The 27,298-nt window shown below is 41.2% G+C and overlaps 1 protein-coding gene across 1 annotated transcript in view; it reads left to right on the forward strand.

The window, feature by feature from the left end:
* Positions 1-27,298, forward strand: part of asap1b (ArfGAP with SH3 domain, ankyrin repeat and PH domain 1b) — a 57,562-nt gene that overhangs the window by 24,930 nt on the left and 5,334 nt on the right. The window contains exons 4-22 of the mRNA XM_054622571.1: positions 1,546-1,620; positions 2,071-2,120; positions 2,330-2,459; positions 6,534-6,619; positions 8,856-8,931; positions 9,925-10,011; positions 11,007-11,107; positions 11,245-11,314; positions 13,366-13,453; positions 13,714-13,762; positions 16,726-16,892; positions 19,457-19,590; positions 19,820-19,911; positions 19,997-20,183; positions 22,077-22,162; positions 23,443-23,558; positions 23,644-23,711; positions 24,263-24,370; positions 25,234-25,462. Coding sequence (XP_054478546.1) covers positions 1,546-1,620; positions 2,071-2,120; positions 2,330-2,459; positions 6,534-6,619; positions 8,856-8,931; positions 9,925-10,011; positions 11,007-11,107; positions 11,245-11,314; positions 13,366-13,453; positions 13,714-13,762; positions 16,726-16,892; positions 19,457-19,590; positions 19,820-19,911; positions 19,997-20,183; positions 22,077-22,162; positions 23,443-23,558; positions 23,644-23,711; positions 24,263-24,370; positions 25,234-25,462 — 1,999 coding nt within the window. The remainder of the gene's footprint in view (positions 1-1,545; positions 1,621-2,070; positions 2,121-2,329; positions 2,460-6,533; positions 6,620-8,855; positions 8,932-9,924; positions 10,012-11,006; positions 11,108-11,244; positions 11,315-13,365; positions 13,454-13,713; positions 13,763-16,725; positions 16,893-19,456; positions 19,591-19,819; positions 19,912-19,996; positions 20,184-22,076; positions 22,163-23,442; positions 23,559-23,643; positions 23,712-24,262; positions 24,371-25,233; positions 25,463-27,298) is intronic.

Consider the following 27,298-nt stretch of genomic DNA (forward strand, 5'->3'; position numbering starts at 1 on the left):
CTGTGTGGACTTGGCTCACAACAACAGGGTCTTAAATGCTTAGTACTGTTGTAAATGACCTTGCTGATCCTAATGGTTGGAGCTGCTCAGCATAACCGTGGCAACCCGAGCTGTTGGCAACAAGATTTTGCTAATTCTTCAATAGACTAACTTGCACTTTTGCCATTATGTTGCTGATTTCTTCAGTCAGCAGGCATGAATGTGAGGTTGCACTGCAGTGTAGGTTAAAGGACAAGGCCGGCGGTATTCTGTATTTTTCTTTTGGTCAACAAATCCCATACATAAACCGAAACCAACAATGGGTTCTATCTTTCAGTGCTTAACAATCCCTATGATTCTGGATCAAATGACCACATGGAATGTAGAAAGAGTCGCTTGTAGTGTCAACCTCACTGAGAATTAAACATACCAAAACTGACAATTCCCCAATCATTAATCCATTTATGTTCAACAATCCAATATATCCAATTTGCAATATACATATTCTGTAAAATCCACTTTGCAATATTAACAACCCTCCAGTCTGTTTATATCATATTTTAGTTGTTGTTGTATTTTAACGTTTTTCAACTTTTACTTTTACTGTGTGATAATTTATTTATTTTACTTGTTTTGATCTTGTTTTTCTACTTAAGTCTCTTATTTGTTTGTCTGTTTGCACTATCCACTCTGCTGCTGTAATCCTGCATAATTACCCGCTATGGGACTAATAAAGGATTATCTTATATTATCTTAGAATTACTATGCCGATCCACTCACCTATATGAAAGAGTTTTAGCATCTTTCAGCTCATTGTTTTGTGTTAATGGCCTGTTTCAAGCTAAATAGCTCTGTTAATACCCAGTGTGCTCTACATGTCCAGCACCAAATAGCAGACAGACAAAGTGAGGGACTAGCTGGTGAACTCAGTTGAGCATTCAGCAGCTAATAAGCTGGATATTGCTCTCAGGAGCTAGAGGAGATGAAGAACATTTACCAGGTGACCAGGGATAAGCTCAAAGTAATCAGTTAATGCATCTTTAAAGTTACTACAAGGAACCTTTAACTGGTTGTGAACCAGTCTCAGTTTAATACTGATGCCTCTATGACCTATATAAGACCATCAGCGAGAGTATTGGCTAATGCTATACAAATGGTCTTAATGCCTTTCATTGGGTCTCAAAAGGGACTCAGAAACACTACCTCTTTTATCCACAGGGGCCGCCAAAGTCATTGCAAAACAAAAGTTCCTCGTAGTAGCTTTAAGGATGGATCACAGAAATATATAGAGATTTTTTTTAAAAGGTGGGAAATATAGTTTTCAGTACACATCATTCAAACAACAATGTATTTATTTGGGACTATTTTCAGCAGCTAATCCATACACATTTGGTGTAGTAGTGAGTATTTAGTGCAGCAGGGTGTTTTTTATCAAGCTTCAGCTTCACAGACAATACTTTGTAATCTTAAAAATAAATCTGCCCCTGTTATGATATGTTAGCCATGTTTTCTCGTGACATCAGCTCCATAATAAACCCCCTGTGTTCTCTGTGTGTCCCCTTACAGCTCCAGAGCCTCAGCCACAATGTGATCTTTACCCTGGACTCGCTGCTGAAGGGCGATTTGAAAGGCGTGAAAGGGGTAAGATTTACTGTAAAACAGACATTTTTTTCTCTCTCTCTCTCGACTCTCTTCTGGCACACCCCACATCCCCATGGCTCAGTTAAAACAGTGGGACAGGGGGGAAATGGATGCCTCCTCAGCACATCTCCCTATTAACCTCTGTATGTTGAGTGTAAGCGAGAAGAACCAGAGCGAGTCTGTTTAAAAGCTCACACTGTAAATCTTGCAGAAGTAAACAATGCCTTTGTGTGTTGTGATTGAGGCGAGTGGCGAGTAACTGGGTCATGAACCGTTGATGTTCGGGGTACAAGAAGAGGCGTTGATGCCCGTTGGCTGTTGAAGGCATAAATCGTGAGCGGAGTGAGGCTTTTGTTGGAGCTCTGGTAGAGATCCAACTCTACAAATAACTCCGTCCCCGCGGTGACCTCTTTGTAGTTTGCTGATGCTTGTCCCCCTGTGTTTCTGCAGGACATTAAGAAGCCCTTCGACAAAGCATGGAAGGACTACGAGGCTAAGTTGTAAGTGGATAATTAAAGTGTACTGTTGCAACACAACACATTTGCACCATCTAGCTAGTTATAAAGTACTGAATAATGGATCAAAGACTGTTGATAATGTGTTGCAATATTTTTTTAAGTGCTCCAGAGGATGTTGCACACATTAAAATACAACAATCCTGCATGCTTGATGAAAAAACAGACAGTAATCGTCCTCTTCTCTGCTTCAGTACAAAGATCGAGAAGGAGAAGCGAGAGCACGCCAAGCAACACGGGATGATCCGCACCGAGATCACCGGGGCTGAAATCGCCGAGGAGATGGAGAAGGAGAGGCGTCTCTTTCAGCTCCAGATGTGCGAGGTAGGTTGTAAAATGGAGCTTACAGTGTTGGACCTTTTTGGTCTGTTTCTCAGAAGTCCTGTAATGGGCAGGTCAGAGGTTAAAACCCTCACAGTACAGCATTGTGTGCTGTCCAAATATCCTCTTTTATGCTGCTGTCTCTTTGTTAATCACAAAATTAGCTTTGCATTTATGTTGTGATAGGTTGAGAGAAAGAGTGAGTCAAACAACACATTAATTTCAATGACAAGAAAATGAAGCATTGTCCGACAAACATTTCTGGTAGATTGCTTTCCTTTTTTCTAATTATTCCGGCATTGTTACGTGTTTTTCACATTATTAAGTGGTCAAGATGGAGATGTTAGATAGATTTTCATCATTATAACCTTCCAGATGTGTGGAATGCTGTCTTTTCATGTAGCGTTTTAGCATTTAATCCTTCCAACTCATCCAAAACCAACCTCCCTGGATCCTATTTCATCTTCTTATGGACACCCGTAGCAACACATCAACCCACCAATCCACGCGCTATTTCTGGTTTGAACACCCACTTATTAAAATCCTATGCATGAATGTATGTAAAGTCTTCTTCACCAGCTACATTCAAAGGAGACTTTAAGCTTGAGAATACTTTTTTTCATCTCATGATTTGAATAATTTATAGAATATATTTAACACTTGTGCAGCTTCACATGTAGGGATTACAGCAGCCCCCAAAGATACATTAATTCATGAACAAGGTAGATACAGCTGTGCTGCCTCAACACTAGACCTAAACAGTTTTTTTATAATGATTGTATATCAGTGGATATCATTTAGAAATTACAATGCAAAACATCTCAGAACACTTAATGCGTACAAGTCCGATATTTGAGCAGCTCGTACTTTAAGTGTTTTCAGATGTTTCTCTGTTTCTGTAAACTTGTTTGCTTCTAAGCATGTTGCGACACTGTTGGAGTTGTCTTTGGTATTAACGCTCTAAGACTTATACGTAAAGAACTCTCGACAGCTAGAATAAAGTGTAAAACAAATGTGAGGTCTTTATGTTCCCAAGAGAATCAGAACAAACTGTAAGTGCTCACTATGCTCTGCCAAAAAAAACCCTCCCTGGTGGTGGGTGGTGACGCCTACGCCTTGTTCACTGTTTTATCCTGCTAGGATTTCTTAACTCAAATTACATAATGGACCCGGTGGCTGTTGCACTGCTGTTGGTTGTGTGAATTATTCAGTGCAGAACTCGCTGCAGTCCTTTTGTGCCTTGCAATGCTGATCCTCCCTCGTTCTCACAGAGACTCGGAGGTGTTTCCTTGCCCACATTTTCCACCTGTGTTCACACTTCTTATTCCGCTATAGACCTGGTGTTTGATTACGGCTATGTACATGTGATGTTTTTTAGAAAGTGCAAAACATGGAACAAGGGAAGCCGATAAGAATACAACAAAATAAGACAAAATATATGCAGATAGTTGTGGAGATATGTTTTCACCATCTTTGTTTAGCATTCTAGCATGCTAACATGTAATTATTAGCACAAAACACAAAGTACAGTTCATTTGAATTTTCAGAGTATGAATCTACTGGCATCCAATATGATATACCCCTCCTACTAATGCCTGTTGCTAAGTTGGTTGGTTGCTATGTTCATTGCCTTACTTGTATTTGATTTGGCCAAAGATAAATAAAACTTGAGTCCTGTATTTTTAGGCCATATTTGTTTTCATTTTGGCACATTGGCACCATTAAATGCATTCAGAATTAGCTTTTGGCGTTTTCTTTTTGCATCTTACCCATGAGTGGATACTTTGATACTGAAGATAACTTTTATTTTGTTATTAGAAGCTTCTTTTACTATGATTTGTTATACTGCAGTAACACCAGTTTACCCCACTCCCTTTTACCTTGAATTTCATAATTTAAGCAAGTCAATTTCCCTTTTTTAGCATTAAAGTTTGAAGCTAAACTTTTTAATCTTGTCATGATTTCAGAAGTTCTCCTCAACAGTCTGTATTATCCATTGTTGTAGCCTCCTCCAGTTGATGCCGGATGCCAAAAACCGAGTTGTAGCTCCCACGTAATGATAGCACTGGCTTCCTCTTTCATTTGCTGCTTCAAGTCCAGATTTGATTTTAAATTTCTCATCACAGCTTTGCATGTTTGTGCTGACAGTATGATGCCAATTCCTTTAGTCCTCATAGGACTGCATGAGTTCTCTGTACAGGGCCTGTTGGTTGTTGCAGGGTAGAAACGCCAAACAAAAGGCCTTTGTGATTTTGGCCACTTGTTAAATAAATCAGCCTCACTGTAAACGGTAGTTAGATGACTCTGTAGTTAGAATATGCCTTACAAAAGCATTAAAGGGCTCAGTTATAAGAGCTAAAACTAATACTGCAATTATATTGGTAATCAGTCAACCATTTGAGTCATTTGTTTTAATCAAAAATGGCAAACATTCTCTGGTCCAAGCTTTTCATATGTGAAGATTTTTCTTCTTTGCTTTGTCAATTATGTAGGTAAACTGCATGTCTTTGGGTTCTGGGAGGACCAAGAAATTATAACATTTTTAAACATTTAATAAAATAAGTAGCTCATTAATAAAAAAAAAAAACCAGCTGTCAGACTATTTATTAATTGAAATAATTACTATTTGCAGCTTTACAATATGAACAGTATTGATACTGCGATGTAAAATTACATATACTGTTTTTATCCATATTGCACATTGAATATCTACTTTATATGTGAAGCATTTCTTTAATCTGACCTAGTTCTGTGTTATGTAATCCACAAAGTTATGTGATTTATCTGTATTTTTAAGCTTGTTGTACTTCTATAAGATAGTATAAAATACTCTACCAATAAAAAGAGGAGCTTGAATAATCACAAACATCAGAGATTTCCTAAATCAACAGTCATCATGGTTGGAAATACCAGCGTTGATGCTGCTGCTGTTGTGTGTGTGTGTGTGTGTGTGTGGGGGGGGGGGAGACAGTTGCTGCAGTCAGTGGTACAATCTGTTCATCCCACTTAACCTCATTTCTCTCTGTGTGCGTGCACTCACTCGCTTTCTCTCGCTCTCCCTCCATGTTACTCAATCACCAGATTACAAGATGCTCTCACTCTCACCCTTTTCATTCCCAACGCCGCCAGTAAAAGTGAGTGTGGAAAGGCAGGGCTCAGCAGGCTGCATTATGTCCTGCACGGACACGGCAGCATCGCTCTCTCTGCTGCTCGTTCGCACAAAAGAGTCCGAGCACGCACATGCAGCATCGCTCTGCGAAACACTGAACCCACACAGGGCTCAGACAAAATGTGGATAATCTCCCATCCAACAGGCTCTGTCAGCCAGACAAAGGGACAACACATGCGTGCATACACACATATACATGCACATCCGCGTTCTCTCAGGCGTACGCTAACACACATATGCATGCACGCACGTGATGTAAAGGCCAAATTGAAAATGTATGTTGGCGTCAGAGGCTTCAGGGAGCTTTTGTGTCATAGATTAAATTTTTGCTGCGGCACTGAAAGTGGTCTTTAGCCTTGTGTCTTTGTAAATCTCCGTGGATTGGCATGCTGTGGGATTATTTTAGATTAACATTATCTTTTATTCGTTTGTTTGGTGGGAGCCCTGTCTGAAGACTCCTCGTTTGTTTAGAATCCTCAGACTGAGCACACACTCTACAAAGCACTTCCTCTTGAAGCTATTCTCTCTTCGTTTTTTATAATGCTAATGTGAATTATTTCCCATCGTCCTTTTTGGAAGACTTTATTTAGATCAAGGCACACTGGATGTTATTCTCTTGTTCTGCAAGTGTGTTTACCAGTCTGGTCCCCACTCCCACAGTGTCAAGGCAGCCTTGGCTCGCACATCAAAGCCTTCATAAAGCACTCAGATGTGATTATCATAAGGCAGAGCGTTCGTACTCTTAAAGTGTCTACAGCAAAGCAGATGTCTTTATTCTCTGTGTAACTGCTCTGCCACATTATACCTCATTAAACCCCCCCCCCCCAAAAAAAAAAAAAAAAAAAAAATTTAAACACAACCTCACTCTCAACTCCTGGCTGAACTCTGCACCTCTCTTTGCTTTGCAGTACCTGATCAAAGTAAATGAGATCAAGACCAAGAAAGGAGTGGACCTCCTCCAGAACCTGATTAAGTATTACCACGCACAGTGCAAGTAAGTACCACCTTAATCCCCCTGAACCCGAATGTGTGAAGATCCCCTGTTCTGTGCATCACACCACACTTAGAAATGTATTTCAAAACACGGCAAAGAAAATGGTCGCACTATCTCTCCTCCTCTTTACTGCTCTCGATGTCAATTTCCCTTCTCCCGCATGATTCACGGATCTTGAGGGTGCACAGTCGTGTGTATATATAGCCCTCATAAATATGCACGGGTCATCATACAGATATGTTCTGACAGCTGTCGGGTTTGGCGGGTAAATAAGTGGGCTCTCTGTGCCAGAACCGCAGCTCACAACGTTCCTGCGACAGAATGACAAATTTCCTCTCAGAGTTGCTAGGTCCTGTCATAACACTGGGGCAAAACAATATACTTCCCCCCGCCCCTTTAATCTGTTCAACCTGGGCACTGATGGATCAAAATAACTGCAGTGGAGATGGATTAGAGGCATAAAAGCAATCGATGGGGAGCTGAGGGGCGACTGTGACTGCAAGCAGCCAGAAAGAAGAAAACACGACCATTTTTACCATCTGGACCACCACTCGTTCAACAATATAAGCACAGCAATTAAAGGGACATTTGGGTATTTGTCAGCCAGGCCCAGGGAAACATGGACTCTTGCAGGAACAACTTTGGGTCTGTTCAAAATTTCATACTATATATTCTAATTATGATGTAAAATTGAGTGTGTTGTGCGTTCTGACCGGTTCCGACTGAAAAGTATGTGGATTTATGTAGTAACGTAGTATATAGAAATGCCCAAATGTGTACTAAGTTAGCAAGAATTTGTGAGTATGACACATGAGTTTATTGGACATATTTAACCGTCCCTAAATGCATACGAGGAAGACAATACAATCATTAACCGTTGGATAAAATAATTATAAATGATGACGAGTGACGTTGAAGTACAGTTAAGAGGATAAATGCTATAATGTCCTGTAGAAAACATGTGTAACACAAATATTTTATCATTTTAATTTGTATTAAAATAATACTAAACGATTTTCATTCAATATTAGCTTTGACCGGTAACATCATGATTGATGCAGTCATGTGATGCACAGCAGAAGTATTGCTTGAGTTTACTTCAGTGGGAGCAGTCTGCCCGTAATGGCATACTAAATGGGGAATTTAATTTGCAGTTTGCATTTATGTTAGTCTGTTATTTCAACCACAGCCATTGATCGGGGCTAGATCACTACAGCTTTGCCAAAATTACTTCAAAGTAACAGAAATGATCTCAAATCATATTTTATTGACAGTTAATAAATTGTGATGCTTGTCATATTTTTATATTTTATTTTACTACTTAACTTGCTAACAGACACGCTGATCGCTCCTCACTAGCATAATCAAATTGGCGTATGCACATCGATGCAGCAGGTACGTCAGCTGCCACGTTACCAGGATGTTGCTATGCAGTTTGCTACAGCGCCTCCAGGGATTTCTAGTGGACTACTTTCTGTGCTTATTTCAAAAGTTCTTTTTTTGTAAAGATGTCAAAGTCTCCCACTCCTCGTCCCAATAAACATTTACTGAATCTCTACAACAGAGGTTATCATGACCAATAGTCATAATAGGTAAAAGTACTGCTAAATACATTCAGAAGTGTATAGTGCAGCATAATGTGCAGAAAGTCAACCGAGGTGAACCCTGTCTGTGCCTGCAGCATCAGCACTTCGACTATACATTCTGCAAGGCCTTCAGTGTATGTGTAGAGCTGGATGGAGTGGGAGGAGAGATGTGGGCTCCTTAATGCACATATTAAAAGAAAACAAGCAGAGGAGAGACATGACGGAGAAAGTAACGAGCAGAGGAAGGGAGAGGTGGGCGAGGGGTCGGAGAGAAAAAGAAAATGGTCATTAGAGTCGTGTACCGCTGACAGACCTGTGATGGATTTCAGGATGTGCTAAGCACCTCTGCAAATTCTGCTGCGGACACACGGCCAGCTGTGATTCCTGTGCCAAGAGCTAAAGGTGCCAGAAAGGAGCCGAGCTATACATTAAACATAAACTGCACCAATCTCTCCTCTCTCTCTCTCTCTCTCTCTCTCTCTCTCTCTCTCTCTCTCTCGCTGTGTCTGACCTTCATAGTGGCCAAAAGCAGCACACCTGACATTTTGCAAAGTATTAATTCACAAAAATGGACAACTTGTCTCTCATATCTATTCCAATGCTTGTTAATGTCACTGAGATTCACATGTACTGTACCTTTTGTTCTCCAGTTTCTTCCAGGATGGCTTGAAGACAGCAGATAAGCTTAAGCAGTACATCGAGAAGCTGGCAGCTGATCTCTACAATGTAAATACGCACATCTTTACAAATTCATGTTTTGCAATGCTTTTATTTTGAAAGCTGATCTGTGTTTATGTGTTTGTGTACGCATACTTTGTCTGTGTTTACCTTTTCATACTTTCTGAATATATCCATTAGGTGTATTTGACAAAAACAATCACAAATCAAGGTCTGCTTACCGTCTTTTTCCCGAACCTCACTCATCTCTTATTCAGCAGATGAATTTTGCTCATACTGATGCGATAAAAGTTCTGGGAAAAGCTAGTAAGTGAACCTTCAGTTCAAATTACTGTTTCCATGGTAGAGAATGAAGGTGCACACTTAGTACAGTTTATGATTCCAATAAAAGTTTTTGCATGAGCTCCAAAAGAAATAACTGCATCTTTACATGCATCAAAATAAGTTATTGTAACTAGAAAAGTTATGTTGTGCTCAGAATACCAAATCTAAAATCATACTTTTGAACAACATGAGCCTTCACTGACTGCTCACCAACATTTCTTATTTACAGCACCGCTATGCTTTCCCCTGAATCAGCAGTTTTATCAGCATATAATGCTCCACCAGTTATTATATGAGGGGAAAAGTAGCACATCTGCAGCAACTGTCATGATTCAGAATCTCCTGGAAAATAGAAAGTCTCACATATCCAAAGATGGTCACACCTGGAAGTCAGACAGAAGTTCCTCACACTCTCACAAAAACCTGACACTTGGGAAGCCATCGGCACAATGTGTGCTTTTGATTTGTGATCCAGCACCTTAAAAAGTTTGTTGATGCCTGGGAAAAAACGCACAATTCACTAGAGTGAGCTACTTCGATTTTCCAAATAGAAAGTACATTTTTTGGAAAGTAAAGTCTGGAAAATGTAGTTTGTTAGGGCAACGTTTATTTCAGTCTTGATTTTTACATGAGACATTTTAATTAGTTCAATAAACATAACTGGTGATCACTCCGTTTTGCCGGTGCAGCCTCATCCCTTACATTTGTTCCCCTCAGATCAAACAAACTCAGGATGAGGAGAAGAAGCAGCTGACTGCCCTGCGGGATCTGATCAAGTCCTCCCTCCAGCTGGACCAGAAGGAGGTAGGCAGGTCACATTCAGAGACACCCGGCCAAATATAAACTTGTAGCAGGTGAAACTCTTAACAAGGCCCAGCCCAAACTCAGACACACAGTCCTAAACACAGCACCTGATTCACCAGCCTCATTTCCACCAGATGCCACACAGATATGTTGTTAGAAACCGATGATCTGACACTCCTATCCCACGTTTTAGTTGTTTTTTTTACCACGCACCTCCTCTCACTCTGGCCACTACCAGGCTTTGGAGCTTGTCTCCTGCAGCACAGAGCGAGTGCCCAGTGCTGTACCATGCTGGTAGCCAGTGTGTGGTAGGCTTTTGCTGGTGACCAGTGTTGTGCCTCACTGGCTGCTCAGTGGAGAGCCAATCACAGCCCCGACTTAACCCCACATCACTTTAAAACACGCCCCGGGTTTACTTATGAAACATAACGTCTGCTGTGGCCGTACTTTTGTTTTCACACATTCACTTTTTCTGCATGACACAATCGTCCAGTCTTTCACATTTTCATTTACACTTTCTGTATCTTCTCTTGTTAATCGCACCTTCAGTAAGTACGACATTTTGAAATTTAAAAACAGTTCAACACATGTGATTGTTGTTTAGTTTTCGGCACACAGGCAGGTGGAACACTTTTTCTCACACCCACCGCCTGCTTTAGCTTGATCTTTCACACCTCTCTCCCCTCTATCTCCCCCCTCTTCTGCCTTCTGCTTGTCTGGAATCAAGTCTAGAAGAGTAAGTGCTGGTGCATGTTGAGCATGCTGCCATCAGTCTGTTCTGCTTGACAGTAGAGTGGTTTGGCCCTTTAGAGGCTTCACAGCATGCCTTTATAGATTTCGTTTTCCTGTTAGCACTTTGGTTTTTGATAAAAGTCCCTGTGCTTTGATGTTGGAGGATGAGTTTGTTGTGTGTTTGCGTCTGTGTTGCATGTCCTTCAAATGCATCTCCGTAAACCCTGTGTGTTTTAAAAATGATATTGTGTGGATTCGGACAGGACTCTCAGAGTAAGCAGGGTGGCTACAGCATGCACCAGCTGCAGGGAAACAAGGAGTTTGGCAGCGAGAAGAAAGGCTACCTGCTGAAGAAGAGCGACGGGTAAGCTGCGAACACGGCCAATTATTTAAAACAGCTGCAGAGCGCCATTCATGTTGCATTAAACATTTAAAGTGGACACAGAGGAGAGAGAGACGTGACAAGTCCTTTTCCTGATGCCCCCACCTCTTTCTCCACAGGCTGAGGAAGGTGTGGCAGAGGAGGCAGTGCTCGGTGAAGGGGGGCATGCTCACCATCTCTCATGCCACAGTGAGTTCAACACACACACACACACACACACACACACACACACACACACACACACACACACACACTGACGGACTGTGCGGATCAAAGGGAGAACATCATGCGGGGAGGTTGCGTTGGGCTTTTTCTCAATCTGGAGGCTGGCAGAGTGGAGTTGACATAGATGGGTTGTCATGGCAACCCTGTCCATCGCACCTCCCCCCCCACGTCCGCCTGCTGCGCCTCGGTGACTCATCTCAGAGCCAGTGTGAGCGTACTGTATACGCTGGCACGTCTGCAGGGTCGTCTCCTCTCCGCTGTGCAGCTGCAGTAGCTGCCCTGTGCCGTTTCACTTTCCAGTGTGGACGTCAGGGATCTAAAAAAACTGATTTCAGATCTGAATTAACTTGAGTTAAGCACAATTCGTTTCATCAGACACAGATAAATCCTATGTGTGACTATTACCAATGAATATTTAATGTAGATTTATGAATTAACAAGGTAAAATCTGTGCATTTAGGCTATGTCAACATGACTGTTACTGCACTTTAAAATGATCAGAGGATTTCTTTGTTTGATTTGATATCTACAAACCAACAAGTTAACTATTAAGCTATTCAGGGAAGCTCATCTATACTATAACCAGCTTTGGTACTATAAATATAATTCCAACTAAGTTAACTTGAGGTTAAGTTTGTTGTAGCTGCACGATACTTGGACTGTAGGCCAACAATAAATAGATGTGGTTAAACAAGACTTAAATCAATCTAAAATATGACATGTCAGACCCGTGTCTGTTCATTAAATCAGTAATTTTATCTCAAGTGAGTGGTACCAGTGTTTTATTTTTGGTAATGTCTGCTACCTGTTTGATCACAGCCTGTGGCTTAAAGCAAACAGCCTCTCATAAACATTTAAAGTCCAGGATGGTTCCAGTAACTTTGAGTTTAGAAACGTCAATGAGTCGTCTTGTTAGTTGAGCTGGTAAACCTGGGGAAGTCACTCTGGAGGCTTTTTTACCAACCAACACAGTTGGATGTAACACTGCAGGGAGGATGGGCTCATTACATAGTACTCACTGATGCATCCATGAGTTTTTATAGGTCACATTTGCTCTTTTCATAGTGTTAGGGTGTGAAACTTCACACAGTCGCTGCGTCAAACATGATAACATCCTTTGTGTCTACGAGAAGCTCAGCTCAAGTGTTTGTCTCCAATGGTGGGCGATGGAGGGGCTTAATCTCAAACCTTTCTCTCTTCGTAGTCATATGAGAGCTTATAATCATTTCTCTATATCTGGATGCGGCTTACCGCCTCTCAGCATTTTTTGTTTTCTTTAGCTCTTGTGGTAGCTGAACTCTAGGTGACTCTAGTTGACATGGCGGGATGCCAGCAGACCAGCCGAGCTCCACGGCTCATCGCAGCCTGTTAGCATTTCATTAGCACGTGTCCCGGCCCCTCCTCTGCCCCGGCACTGGCACGGGCAGGAGACAATGCTCAGTGTGCATGTGCCAACTGGGCCCATCATTACACTACACAGACCAGCCAGCACGGTCCAGTTTCTCAATGGGGACAAGAACGTTCACCTTGTTTCTGTGTGACAGAACTCTGTAGACTATCTGAATATTCAAATTCCTAAAGTATCTATTTGGATCACCGCAATAGTGTTGAATAATAGAAACACAAGTTGACACAAAAATCTACATGTTAATCATTTTATTACATTTATTTTTTTATGACTTTTCTGCTTTGCTCTGTTTTATATTATTGTAAATTTAATATTTTGTAGTTTGGACCGCGTAGCTGCCAAACATTTGGTGGTTCTACCTTCTTTAATATAATATTTCATTCTTTTTTTATATTATTGTAAATGTAATATCTGCGAGTTCTGGACTATTTGTAGGATCAAGCTATTGAAAAACATCATCTGGGGCCCTTGGAAGTTCAGATCCTCTGACATTTCATAAATCAAACAACCATAACTAATTCATAGAAACCCTTGGGTGTAATATGGTGTTTTTTTGTGATTGTTTATTTCCTGTCTGATCCGTGTAAAATGTCTTTATCCTCCACAGTCCAACAGGCAGCCGGTCAAACTCAACCTGCTCACTTGCCAGGTCAAGCCGACCACTGAGGACAGGAAGTGCTTTGATCTCATTTCCCGTAAGTTTCCCTGCATACCAGAATAGCTACATTTTTTCCATGTTAGTGTGAGACAGTTGGGGAATTCCTTTCTTTTATAAACATCAAGGAAAAAGAATCCGTGGAAGTATAACAGACTATTTATAGACTGCGTGTCCAACAGGTGCCACAGAGACAAGTGATGTATTTGAATAATTTACTGCAGGCTGTCTGTTGCTTCTGGTGTAAAATGCAAGATAAGAAATTTGCTTACTTAACGTCGTTGTTTCTGTATTCAACAGATAACCGGACATATCATTTCCAAGCTGAAGATGAACAGGAGTTTGTCATGTGAGTACCTCAGAGTGACACAGCTCAAAAAACACTAAAAGAGGAGCATTTATTGTGATCTTATAAGGTTTATAAGTTTACCTGCTACACAATAAGCTTCTAATATATTCAACATCCTTTACCTGAATCCAGTGAATGAGTCTGTGTCTGTGTCTGTGTGTGTGTGTGTGTGTGTGTGTGTGTGTGTGTGTGTGTGTGTGTGTGTGTGTGTGTGTGTGTGTGTGTGTGTGTGTGAGATCAGAAACTGTTACCTAATGTCTATTACTAATGGAGGGGTCTGTTCGCGGCTGCTCTCATACTTGAAGACAGGAAGTCACAGAGAGACTGCATGGCAGCGAGGGTATCAGTGGGATTTGTGGTCTGCAGCAATTCAGGTCGTTGAAACCTCACACTGTTGTTTCCCATGCCATCACACACATGCATCACAGTAGGCATACACACACACACACACGGACAATTATTACTTGAATTGTAGCAATGCAACAAATGTTTATTGATTTTCACACAGCACCGTTAAGTTTCATGTAGACTGTCAGAAGTAAGCGAAGCTTTTTTCACTTTTACCACACATGCTCACACATTTGATTTGGTTTTACCGCAAAATAAACAACATTATTTTATGTGCAAACATAAAGTTAATCTTGAAGTAGAATGACGATAGGTGAAACAACAAGTATTACATGTTTGTTATAACCACAACTGGCTTGTTGTCCTGTAAGTAGATCAAAATGCACTTAGCAAAATAGCTAACCGGAGGCTAACTTCTGAGTTCACTTTCAACAAGACTCAGAGACAAGCACTTGAGATGATTTATGTAAAAGTTTGTCTGGAAAGATGTCAGTGGTTTGCGCTGTTTCCTTCAAACATGTTGCCTGAAGACTACACATCTGAACATTGAATACATTTGAGGTTGTGGAGTTAGAGAGAAGTGAGATAACCAGACCTCTGTAGCTGCTCCTCATCTTTGCTTGAGGCTGCATTTCCCCCACTGTCTTTAGTCTTTGATTGAACTGTATGCGGTTCAGTGGCATTGTGGGTAACGGAGGCTCCAGGTTTTGACAAGGAAGAAGAACTGATCAGCCTGTTACTACTACTATTGTGTCTATTTGAGTCAGTGGAAATGGAAGATTTTCATATTTCTGGCAGATCATCCATTGATGAAATAATATATCAAGTGTGAGGGGAGTTTTAGGGAGGTAAAAAATGTATTATATTGTATGAGTTTTTTCACACTGGAGTCCTGCACCTATTGTCACTGAAAAGATTTGGAAAAAAATCCAACTTGTTTTACATTTTGCACATCTTCTAAATAAGATGCTAATTTTGGTTTATACTAATTAAAATATCAAGCTAATATTGACATATATATTTTTTATTGCTGGATAAAAAGGTTATATTTATTCTTAATTACATTTTTAAGAATTGTGGATGTCAAACATAATCTCAAGGTATTTAAATGGTCAAAAACACACTGAATCACGTCAAAACCAAGGTGATAGTACTGAGTCTTCTATAGTCGTCTAGACCTAAAAACTCTCTTAAAACACACTTTGAATGGTGGCTCTTTTCACTTTGGGGCTTGCATGTTCTCACCCTGATGCCTGTTGCCCTTGTGGTTGAACACTGTGTATCTCCGTGTCCTTGCCGTCCTTTGGGATCCAGCTCGCTGCTCCTCACTGCGGTTTCAGTCACGCACCTCCAGCTGCAGCTGCAGCAGCATCAGCGTCTTCATGGGATTTTCCATGAAATATTTAGTATTCCATAGGGCTCCTGCTCTGTGCAATCACACTCCCCCCTCAATAAGGCTAGCAGCATATTATGCATATTATAAGTAAACACACAAGCACTTTGGCTCAGCATCTGTACACCTACGCATCTGTGGATGAAAATAAATGATTTTTTCACACATACAGAGAAACAGACAATATAACACATTGGTCCCAGTCCCTGTCTGGCTTCCGCCTTTGCAGACAGGGTCGACTGACAATGACAGAGGAAGTGCTGACGTCAGCCTCATAAAGCCCTGTGTGTGTGTGTGTGTGTGTGTGTGTGTGTGTGTGTGTGTGTGTGTGTGTGTGTGTGTGTGTGTGTGTGTGTGTGTGTGTGTGTGTGTGTGTGTGTGTGTGTGTGTGTGTGTGTGTGTGTGCAGGAGCAGATTGTGTGTGTGTAAGGGCGTGTGTGTGTAAGGGCCACTTTGGTGGTTAGACTGCAGGAGCAGATTATGTGTTGTAGAGAGCTGCAGGAAGCCAAGTTTGAAAGGCAGCTACATCGCTTCCTATCTGTGTGATTCTTAACCACCAGTGTGTGTGTGTGTGTGTGTGTGTGTGTGGCAGTGTGTGTGTGTGTACGACCTTTTCCAAGTAAAGCACAAAAAGACTGTTGAGGAAATGAATCCAAAATTAGGAAGTTTTCAGACACTTAATTTAAAAAAAGAACCATGTTAAAAACATTTAAGTAAGAAGAGTTAAAGTAACTGTTATCATCTCAGTAGTTATAGAAATATGTTCGTCAAGCATCTTTTTCTTTACTATAATTCCCATTTTTAGTGATTTATTTATAATGTCTATAGAGCAGAAAGGATTAGTCAGTTGCTAGAAATAAATTATTTATTGTTTGAGTCATTTTTCAAGAGAGAATAACAGCTTCTCAATTGTGAGGATTTTCAGTTTTTCTCTGTTTTATATCATTGTAAAGTGAATCTTTGGGTTTTAGACTGCTTTGCTTGAACAAACTGTCACAGCCATTTGTCAAATATTTCGGCCACTGTATAGACTTATCAATCAACTGACCTTTGACTAAATAATCATATTAGGGGAGATTCAGCCCTAGATTTTTCATATCAGCTTAGTGGTGTTTTTATCTCTTGGTGAAATAACTGTGCTTTAAAGAATGCATTACAGATAAAAATGCATTTTTATATATATATATATTTAACACCAGTATTGATGTGATCCTATTTGCAGCTGGATCTCGGTGCTGACCAACAGTAAGGAGGAGGCCTTGAACATGGCGTTTCGTGGCGAGCAGAGCAGCGGCGGCGAGGACGGTTTGGAGGATCTGACTAAAGCCATCATAGAAGACGTGCTGCGCATGCCGGGCAACGAGATCTGCTGCGACTGCGGAGCTGCAGGTGTGTACTGCTGCTGTTTGTGCTTAGTCAACCCCCACCTTGTTGAAGGAGAAGGCAAACACACTTACTTCAGCATTTTTATTTCTTTTTATTATACTGTGGGCAAATGTTTTATTGAAAGCCACACACCAATCTTGATTTCTTTGCAATGTCAAGCTGCCCTGAACTCGGGTGTCCTTCAGTTAGATGGTAACTGAACAAGCTACAAATCCTCCTGCAGCCTTCAACAAACAAGTGTGTGTGTGTGTGTGTGTGTGTGTGTGTGTGTGTGTGTGTGTGTGTGTGTGTGTGTGTGTGTGTGTGTGTGTGTGTGTGTGTGTGTGTGTGTGTGTGTGTGTGTGTGTGTGTGTGCATGCACAAGCGTTGTTAGCATTCAGGACACAACCTGATCCTGATCCTCCCCCACATTAGGAAGCAAGGACTCAGCATTCAGGAGTGGCGTAGACATTCAGGCCCTCTGACACTTAACACACACACACGTATACGTGCATACACACACACACACACACACACACACACACACACACACACATTCACGCTCTCTCTTCTTTCAGCACACGCACACAGCAGCTCACGGAGCCTCTGACGTGGGGGACTTTATGCTCTTGAGGGTTAGAAAAACCAAACATTTCTACGCTTTGAGAAACAACATCATTACATCACGTTGTTACATAAGTCACACACACTCTGTCGACCCCTGCCATCTGCGGAGAGGGGAGGTAATTTGTCATGTCTATATGCTCTTGTTGCTTCATCCATTCGTGTACGTGGTTTCATTATAACACATGTTCCAGATGTGGAGTTTAAGCCCTGTTTCCTGTTTGATTCCTGCTTTTTTTTCTTGATTAAATGCCCTGACAGGGTTTTCCTTTCCTCAACCAATAAAACGTTACTTTGCGGTTGAAAGGTCGTTGTAATGACTTACAAAGCTCGCGTCTATGTTCCCTCTGGTCTCAGTAGAAAGAGGACAGCTCCATCTCATTTGATATTCTCCCAGGATCTCCCTCTATACGACACGGCTTTGCAGCTTTAGCATTAAGCAGCTATAGAGGTCACCGTGCATCAGCGCATTGTGCCTCACATTGCACTCCGTGACCTTCCACCAGCCTGCATCCGTTCGTTATGTTGTGAAAATGTGCGTGCGTGCCTTTTGCCTGTGTTTCAGTGTATGACTCATTAGTTTTTTCGAGCTGCATCCGCCGACGTGTCCACCGGCGTCTGCCTGGTGTTCATTTGTCAGATCCAGACAGAACATCCCCGGCCTCATAGCATCAGCGAGCTCACAACCAACAAAGCTTTTCAAAGCCTGCTTAAATCTCCCAGATTGCATCAGTACATCAGGCAGTGACGTCGGTCGATGACGGCGGTTTAGAGGGCGCTACATCACAGCGTGCTCGTGCCGTTTGCATTGCAGTATGTTACACAATGGGCTGTTACTCCCTCCTGCAGTATGATGTGACAGTGGTCGCTGTTTGTGTCTACGACAGTCTACTGGACTGAAAGGTCTGCTGTTGATGTATAAATAAAGAAAAAAGGAAATGTAAATTAATTCGGAGTGATTTTAAACGCAAGGTTTATGTGTAAAAATAGAAGTTTACTCACATCACATGTAGGTGCAACCTGAAGTTAACCCTGTTTTTTGACACATGAAAATCTGACTGGGATCCAAATGTTGTCTATTTAGTAAATTTGGAGTTTGTGGACGTTACTTTCATTACCTGATGACATAAGATAACAAAATGCAGCTGCAGCAGAAATTAAATGATGGTCCTGTTTGCTTAAATGCAAATCGGGCATGAGATTCGTATCAAAATAGGTAAAAACTGTGGAGAGACAGTAGTGCTGATAAAGTAAACGCATCGCTGCACCTCTTTTGTTTTGTGTATTTTTATTTTATTCACACAGATCTAAATTTAGAAAGGGTTGAATCTCTAGGACAGTCGCAGCACAGTTGCAAAGGAGTTTCATAGCAGAAAATGTATATGAAACCATCTTTCAACAATGATGTCAGTGGTTCTCAAGTAAGATTAATAGCTTCTGTCAAGGCTCAACATTTTTCTCCCCAAGTTTTACAATCATACAGGAATAAATCAAATGCAGGGACGCTGAGAAACCAATTTCTCTACTGACAGCAGCCTTAAAGGACCAGACTACAGCGCAGACACACAAAACATATAGTGAAGGGCAGGACGGATTTTATTACTGAAGAACGTCTCGCATGTTTATACTAAAATACTATTTTAGGGCATTTAGTTGATATCTACATTTTTCATGTCCCTAGCTGGACATGAGTTGAATTTTACTGACATTTATTTGCATGATTTCTGGCACTTCTTTCTTCAATGTGGAGCTTTCAGTGTTACATGGCGCTATCTAAATCAAAATCTGTTATTTGATGTCCAGTTTAGGCTTAAATCTGAGGCGTGTATCCAACTTTTAAAAGTTTTACTCTACTTGCACCATCTGTTTATCCACTTGTGATCACACTGACTATAGCAGCAACCATATACTGTAGATTATGAAGAGAATTAAAACACTTTTTCTTATATTGTCTGTGTCTGTAGATCCTAAGTGGCTGTCCACCAACCTGGGGATCCTGACCTGCATCGAGTGCTCTGGCATCCACCGAGAGATGGGGGTCCACATCTCCCGCATCCAGTCCATGGAGCTCGACAAGCTAGGAACTTCAGAACTCTTGGTGAGTCAGAGAAATGGTCTAACCGAGTGAAAAAATAGCTTTTTGAGGCAGCAGTCCACACCCTTTACTATTTTCATCTCTAGAGAAATATTAAAAATAATGAAAGAGTAGTGGAAATGCTGGAGAGAGCAGAATTTGATCCCTAAAGCTGAAGAAATGCATACTCCCAGAACTAAATGTAATTCTACTGTTGTGATCTAATGCAGACTTTTTCCTCTTTCCCCACCAGCTGGCCAAGAATGTAGGGAACAGTAGTTTCAATGAGATCATGGAGGGAAACCTCACTTCCCCCTCACCAAAGCCGACTCCATCCAGTGACATGTAAGTACTCTCTGAGCAAAAAGCTGCCCCCCGAAAAAACTAGATTTGTTGAATGTCCAAACATTTCCTCTTCTCTCCGCCACAGGACTGTGAGGAAGGAGTTCATCAACGCTAAGTATGTGGACCACAAGTATGCGAGGAAGACGTGCACGTCCGCTTCAGCTAAAATGATCGAGCTGTTTGAGGCGGTTCAGTCCAGGGATCTGCTGTCCCTCATCCAGGTCTATGCAGAGGGGGTTGAACTCATGGAGCCGCTCCCAGAGGTTGGACCGGTAAGTCCTCGATCAAATATCCCCCATATCAAAAAACATATTTACTCACTTACCTTTAAGGATATCTGTTCATGCAGATAATTTGGTTACATTTTTTTTTATTTTATCGTCTATCGAGAATTATGTCTACGATAAAAAAGGTACTTGCAGTAACCGTTTTGGCCATTTGGGGGCAGCAGAAACAAGTTGTGAACACGACATTGACATATTATTACTTTTTAGGTTCATATGGCAAACTGGTTTGAAAACTCTCGCTTATTTACACCTCCAGCCGTTAAAGAGTAACAGTAGCATTTATTTGGAGTTCCTTGACGAATGTAACTCCAGTATTCACTCTTAATAGGCTTTTTTTGGTCGTGAGCCACCTCGGATGAATATACCTGTCTCTTTAGCTGCTAAATGCTCCGCTATGTTCACCAGCTAGATGCTAACTGTGTCTCTTTGCTGTTTGGTGCTAAGCAGGTAGTCTACAGTAGGTTTTTAGAGTTTCTAGAACAGCTGCCTGCGGTGGCTGAAAATGCTGCTAGTTGAGCGTTGAGAGTGAATCAAAACAGTAAAGTTTGTTGACCAGACAGCTAAACAATGCAAACGGTTGAGAGTGAGGTCTGTGGGTTAGTGTAGCTAGTCAGCAAACATGCTTCTAGCTTCTGAAATATTATTATTCTCTGATTGTGTTTGCTGCCTATGAATATCTTTGGGTTTTAGACTGTTTCGGTCATTGCGCTGCTTATTTTGCTATTTGCTCTTTTAAGATTGCGTATTTCTAACAAGATTTGGTTGCTAATTTTGCTAAGATGCATATCATATGACATTGACATTTATTTTAGTATGTTGCCTGGGCTTGGCCACATTAGAACCTCCTCATACATGGTTACATGTATATTTTTATCCAACACCATGATCTCATATTAGACTACAAACCCCACCGAATGTCTCTCTCAGAGCTCTTCTCATGTTGCTGCAGTGGTTCATCCTCACGTGACGTTCACTGCCAGCAGGAAAACCAACGCTGACACATTTCTACCAGTTGGTGAATTACTTGGCCGGTAGAAACGGGTGTAACGGTTGGAAAATGTACAGTCATCCAGATAAGTTCACCAGCAGGTGGTGATATCCAGCAACCTCCATCCACCCTCCATCTCACTTTGAGCTCACATTCGATCAGATGACGTCATCTGTGGCGGCCTAATTCATGCCTCTGTTTTTTCTGTCATTCCGCCTCTATGTTTCTTTATCTTATTTACAGCTGCTTCAGGCATAACTGAGAGTTAAATAACAAGCAGTGGATGGTGGAGATGCTGTGCCGGGAAAAAAACACTGGTGATCAAACTTAATCTGACATAAATGGGTCAAGGTTTTTATAACACAGACATGGTAGTTCTCCAAATGAAAAATTAAGTGTGCATTGCAGCAGCAGAATAAAAAGAGGATATCGTTTGTTGATGGGGGGAGCTGCTGCCGTCTGCGCTATGAAGTCTGACTCATCGATATCTGATCTGCTGCTGTCAGTACATCTGAATGGCTGCTGACAGCACAGCGTCATCCCCCTCCCCCCCTCCCTGTGTGACTACATACTGCCCTTACTCTACCCTATAGATGCCACCAAATATACAGCACATATATTTTCTTTACTCCTTTATGTTTGATATTTCATCTCCATCTTTAATGCTGCAAATCAACAAAATACATTTAATTTAGTTTTTAATTTACGTCGACAGATGAAATTATTGCAAATCTCAGCTTCGTTCCTGCAGAAATAATATTTTAGGAGCCATTTTGTTTACTGCAGCTTGTTTAAATGCTGTAAGAGACACAGAGAGGGAGAGAATACAGAATGGATGCTGCCCAAGATTGTCTCACCGTGTCTTTGCTGTGTTTGATGGCCCCCTGCAGGAATCTGGAGAGACGGCACTGCACTACTCTGTACGGACTGCTGACCAGACCTCACTGCACTTAGTGGACTTCCTTGTGCAGAACAGGTACATTTTTAACACTATTTTCCCTTAAGAATAATATGCATAAGTGTGTGCATTGTTTTATTCTGCTTTTATGCAAGTTAAATAGCAAGAAAAACATCTTTAAACACATCAGCGGTTTAGAGATAAATGATGTAGTAAACAACAGTTTTGTGCAAACATGTAGCATCAAATGTGAGCCGTCTGTCTGCTGCGAGTCTTTCTTCTTCTCTGCTTCAGTGTGTAATAAACGCAGTGGCAGTGCAGAGGAAAGCTTAGCGCTTGCACAGCTCAGCTCAGATTCCCACAAGGCAAACAGAAAATGGGTCAAGCACTTGTTCCCTGCCTTAATTTATTCCTTCTTTTCAATTGTTTACCCACCACTGCCTCAACTGCACACACAAGAAGAGGAACCCTCTTATTAATTAATAGCCGTGCTCACATGGTGTCATGCTCGGCCTCTCATTATTTAAGATAATTCCCTCATCCTTTCTGAGCTACAAGAGATCTTAAAGCGATTATTTACCTGCTGTAGCCGTGTAGCATGAAGTTAGTTACTATTACAATTACAGCATGTCTGTCATGTGTTATTTTTTCATTCTTTTCTGAATATGCTCACATTTCTTGTCTTTATTATGATCCCCATTAGCACTAACATTGTCTGTTCTTCCTGGAGTCCAAACACAAACAGTCAAACACACTTATACACAAGAAATCCACATAAACACAACAAGGAAAATGGCTCATCTCATTGAATTAGAAATCAAATACAGAAGAGAAACAAAATAGTCATCCTTTAACAAACATAAAGCCAAACAGAAATTTTTATCCATCATAATCCCTCAAAAATTCATAGCAAACTTGATATTTTCTTCTTCATACAAATAAAATAGTGAATCTTAATAAACATAAATCCTTGTCTGAATGACCTTAAATTATATATTTAACCATCCTGTGCTTTCACACATTTAATTCCAAGACAATGGGGTATTAAATACATTTCTCATTGTAACTCAAGTTTACATTTCATTTTCTAGACCTTTTTAATATTTTACACTCACACAGTTTCTGGAATGTTTGGAGATACTGTTTTAACAAACATCAGACTATAAAATTTAAAAATAGTGTTTTCTCTCATGCTAAATGGGTAATAACACATTGACCTAAAGCTGCAGAACTGTGGAAAACACCCTCAGGCTTGAAACCTGTGTCCTGACTCTGTGTGTGTGTTCGTGTGTGTGTGTGTGTGTGTGTGTGTGTGTGTTCGTGTGTGTGTGTGTGTGTGTGCGTGTGTTTTATCCCAGCGGTAACCTGGATAAGCAGACGGAGTGGGGGAACACGGCTCTTCACTACTGCAGCATGTACGAGAAGCCCGAGTGTCTGAAGTTGCTGTTGAGGGGCAAACCGGCTACTGACATCAGTGAGTCACATCCTCTAGTTAATGTCATCCGTGCTCACGTATCCAGACTCCACTAACTGTTGATCGTCCCTCCTCTACCTTTCAGCCAATCAGAACGGAGAGACGGCGCTGGATGTTGCCAGGCGACTGAGGAACACTCAGTGTGAGGAGGCAGTAAGTACAAGACTGCCCAGCTGGAGGTTTTCTTGATATCACAGTGGATTAGAATTCTCTCCAGAAAAATACTAAAGAATATACTGAAAAATAAAACAAAAGGTTGCAGAGAATACATTGTGGTTGATTAAACATGTTATTCACAACACTAGATGGCAGTCAAAGGTTTGTCTGCAGCCTCGAGCAACAGGGACAGTAGAGTGGAAATAATCGTTGATGTATATTCATTATTAACGCTAAAATGACTATATGAGCTATTTTATACATGCAATGTACAATCTCTAACAAATTTATGAGCACATTTAACACATGACTGATACTGTTTCCTTGTTGTAGCTCTGTATACTAGTTAATTAATCATACACAGAAAAGACTGTACCCCATTACACTATTTTCACTTCATTATTTATTCTGTTTTATGTTGGCAGATTATTAGTAAATTTGCCATTTGATTGATAATGGTTTAGAATAGTATCTATTTTAATGTGTGTAACTGATGATTGTGTGTGTGTGTGTGTGTGTGTGTGTGCGTGTGCGTGTGTGTGTGTTAGCTGGTGCAGGCTGCAGAGGGGAAGTTCAACCCCCACATCCATGTGGAGTACGAGTGGAGCCTCAGACTGGAGGAGATGGACGAGAGCGACGACGACCTCGACGATAAGGTTCGAGCAGAGTATCACATTCGGTTGGATGAGCTTGAATTCAATCAGGTTTTCATCACACCGCCACACCGGGCGGTTTAATCTAATAATGAAAACTGCCTTTGAGTCAGTCTGAAGTAGTGTTGATCTAGAGCTCAGTGGTTTGACCCTGTCACACAAACACCTTCTATAAATGTACCTACAGTTTAAATCCCCATTAATCTGTTTTTGATTAATTAAATAAGAACATCATCATTATCTTCCTCATCATCATGTTGCTGTTGTTCATAGGTCACTATTATTACTAATTTGTAGGGCTGACTGTAAAATTTGGCAACTCTTGACTGAATCTTTCTTTCTTTTTCTTATTTCTTTAGCCTCGGTTAAAACCCTCTTTTTTTGTTTGGTTGTTTGTTGTTTTTGTTTTCATGGCAACAATGAAGAATATTATGGCAACTGTCCAAAATAGGACGGCATGTTAAGATGTTTCCAGCAAAGCTGAAATGGACTGTAGATTTATAGTCAACAATTTAGTAATAACAAGTCCGACTTTGATGCCATTTCCACTGATTTAAAGAGCAAAATGCTGCTTTCTATTTTCACAATTTTGCACTGAGTGAATACATGTTTTGAATGACTTTAAACAGTTGAAACAGCTAAATCAGGACGTCTAAAGCTCACATAATGTATACAAAAGCAGAATTGTAAAAAAACGGCAGAGACTCTATGAAAATGGTATCGATCTCCTCATTTAACCTGACCAGGTGCATTTCCCTAAAATGTCAAACTGTTTTCTTAAAGCATCTGCATGTCAGGTTTTGATGTAAACAACTTATTCCCAAACGATGTGGGCTCCGTCTCAGCTGTCCCATGTCCCTCTGCAGCCCAGTCCCATCAAGAAGGACCGCTCCCCGAGGCCTCAGAGCTTCTGCCACTCCTCCAGCCTGTCCCCCCACGACAAGCTCTCTCTGCCGGGCTTCATCAGCCAGAGGGACAAACAGCAGCGTCTGTCCTACAGCGCCTTCACCAACCAGATGTACAGCGCCTCCACCGACCTCACCTCCTCCCCCGTGGCCGACGGGCCGCCGCTGCCACCCAGGAACCAGGGAAAAGGTCAGACCTGCATTCTCCAAGTGCTTTAGAAACCATAATCTGACAGCATTTACAGTTTTATTATTGTCTAATTTGAATCCATGACAGTCAGTTAAGCAAAATGTCAGCCTGTAATGCAAATGCTGCGTCCGACTACTCTAGAGGGAAGATAGTGTTTTAAACTGTTCTTAATTATGTCTGTTAATGCTGCGTAATCACTTTTTTTCTCTTTTGCACTGTCAGTCAGTCCACACACACACACACACTTATATAAACCCTCCCTGCAGTGGAATGCAATTTGTCATCACGCAAATCAGAGGGCGGCATACAGGTGTCATTAAGATTGCTTACACAGTAAACCTTCAGGAGAAAACGTAGCTGCAGGGGAGGGCGGGTCTGCAACGGTTAGTCGGGCCTGTGAGGGTGAAGCTAGATGCACACTTCATCATTATCCTCGACACTTTGTACACAAGGGGCACTGTGGGCGTGCTGTCTCTGCAGTATTAGAATTAAAGATAACACTTCGTCTGTGGAGGGGTTTAACACACCAACAGTCACACTTGCTTACTCTGCAAAACATCCATCTCAACACGCCATTTTAATCCATTATTGAGCTTTTAAGATCTTGTTTTTTTTCTTAAAACAACACTTGTTTCCAGTTCTTTAAATTGAACCCTTAGTTACTGTTGCTAGGCCCGTCAAGCTTTCTGTTCTCACACGTAAATGCAGTTCATGATGATAACGTGGCAGATTAACACAGAAGTGAACAAAAGTTGGCTCCTCATTTCTAGCTGGCAACCGTTTTTGGTTTTGTTGGCTGAAATGACGACTGTCGCTGGCAGGTTTTTATCAAACTAATTAACACTGACTCGTTCTCCAGCTGTTCATGTTTTTTAGTTTAGAGTCGTTTTAAAATGAGAACCATGTAAAATGGTATTAAATATGCACATGCTGGCTAAATACTTGACAAAATGCTTGAAGACTGAGGCTAAAGCTGCATCTCTCAGGAAAAAAACCAGCATCTTCATCATTGAAGGAACTTTATGTTTCTGTGACTTGAAAAGATGTCTGTTTAAACCTTAAATTATAAAATAGCACTGGAAACAAGTGGAGTTTTTAAGTTTGAGTTATGTAAAAACAAGATGAAAAGCCTGAATAAGAGGCTAAATGACAGACATACATATAGAATAACATGTTGACTTCAGATGCAGCGCTCCCTCTCAGCAGGTGATGAAGAGCTCGCCCACCGGAAGCCAGCTTGGCGCCATTTTTCCTCTTTTTTTTTTTTTCTTTTTTTTTTTCTTTGCTTTCCACTGATAAGATTTCATCTTGTTATTTTACAGTGTGTGGGAGCAGCTCTTTTTTATTTTTTTTATTTAAAGACTGACATAATGTAGATTCTCTCCCACACTCCTCATCTCGCTCTCTTTTCTTTCTCTTTTTTGTTTCTCTATTCTTTCAGCTCCACACTTGGCATTCCTTGGCTCTCATTCGCACTACGCCACACTGGCTGGCACTCGACCATACATCAGTGAATATCCTGGTTTTATGTTCTCCCCCCTTTACTCGGCTGTGTGCCCCATACCGTATATATACACCCATCCCTCCGTTGTTTCCTCCTTTACAGCTCAGATTCACATGGTGGTGGTGTTGATTTAAAGCAACAATGGGACCATGTAGGCCAACTGATTCTCCACTTGATTAATTCTTGCCTACATGGATTTCTGTCTCGCTGGATTCATGTCGCCACCATCCTTGAGCTGTAAACCCTTAACCACAGCTGATTCCTCTCTGGCTGAGCTCTCTATTAGCTGTTTTCACCCTACTTTTCTCTATATTGGTGAACAATTATGGCTT

Source organism: Anoplopoma fimbria, chromosome 21, assembly GCF_027596085.1.
Source record: "Anoplopoma fimbria isolate UVic2021 breed Golden Eagle Sablefish chromosome 21, Afim_UVic_2022, whole genome shotgun sequence".
NCBI lineage: Eukaryota > Metazoa > Chordata > Actinopteri > Perciformes > Anoplopomatidae > Anoplopoma > Anoplopoma fimbria.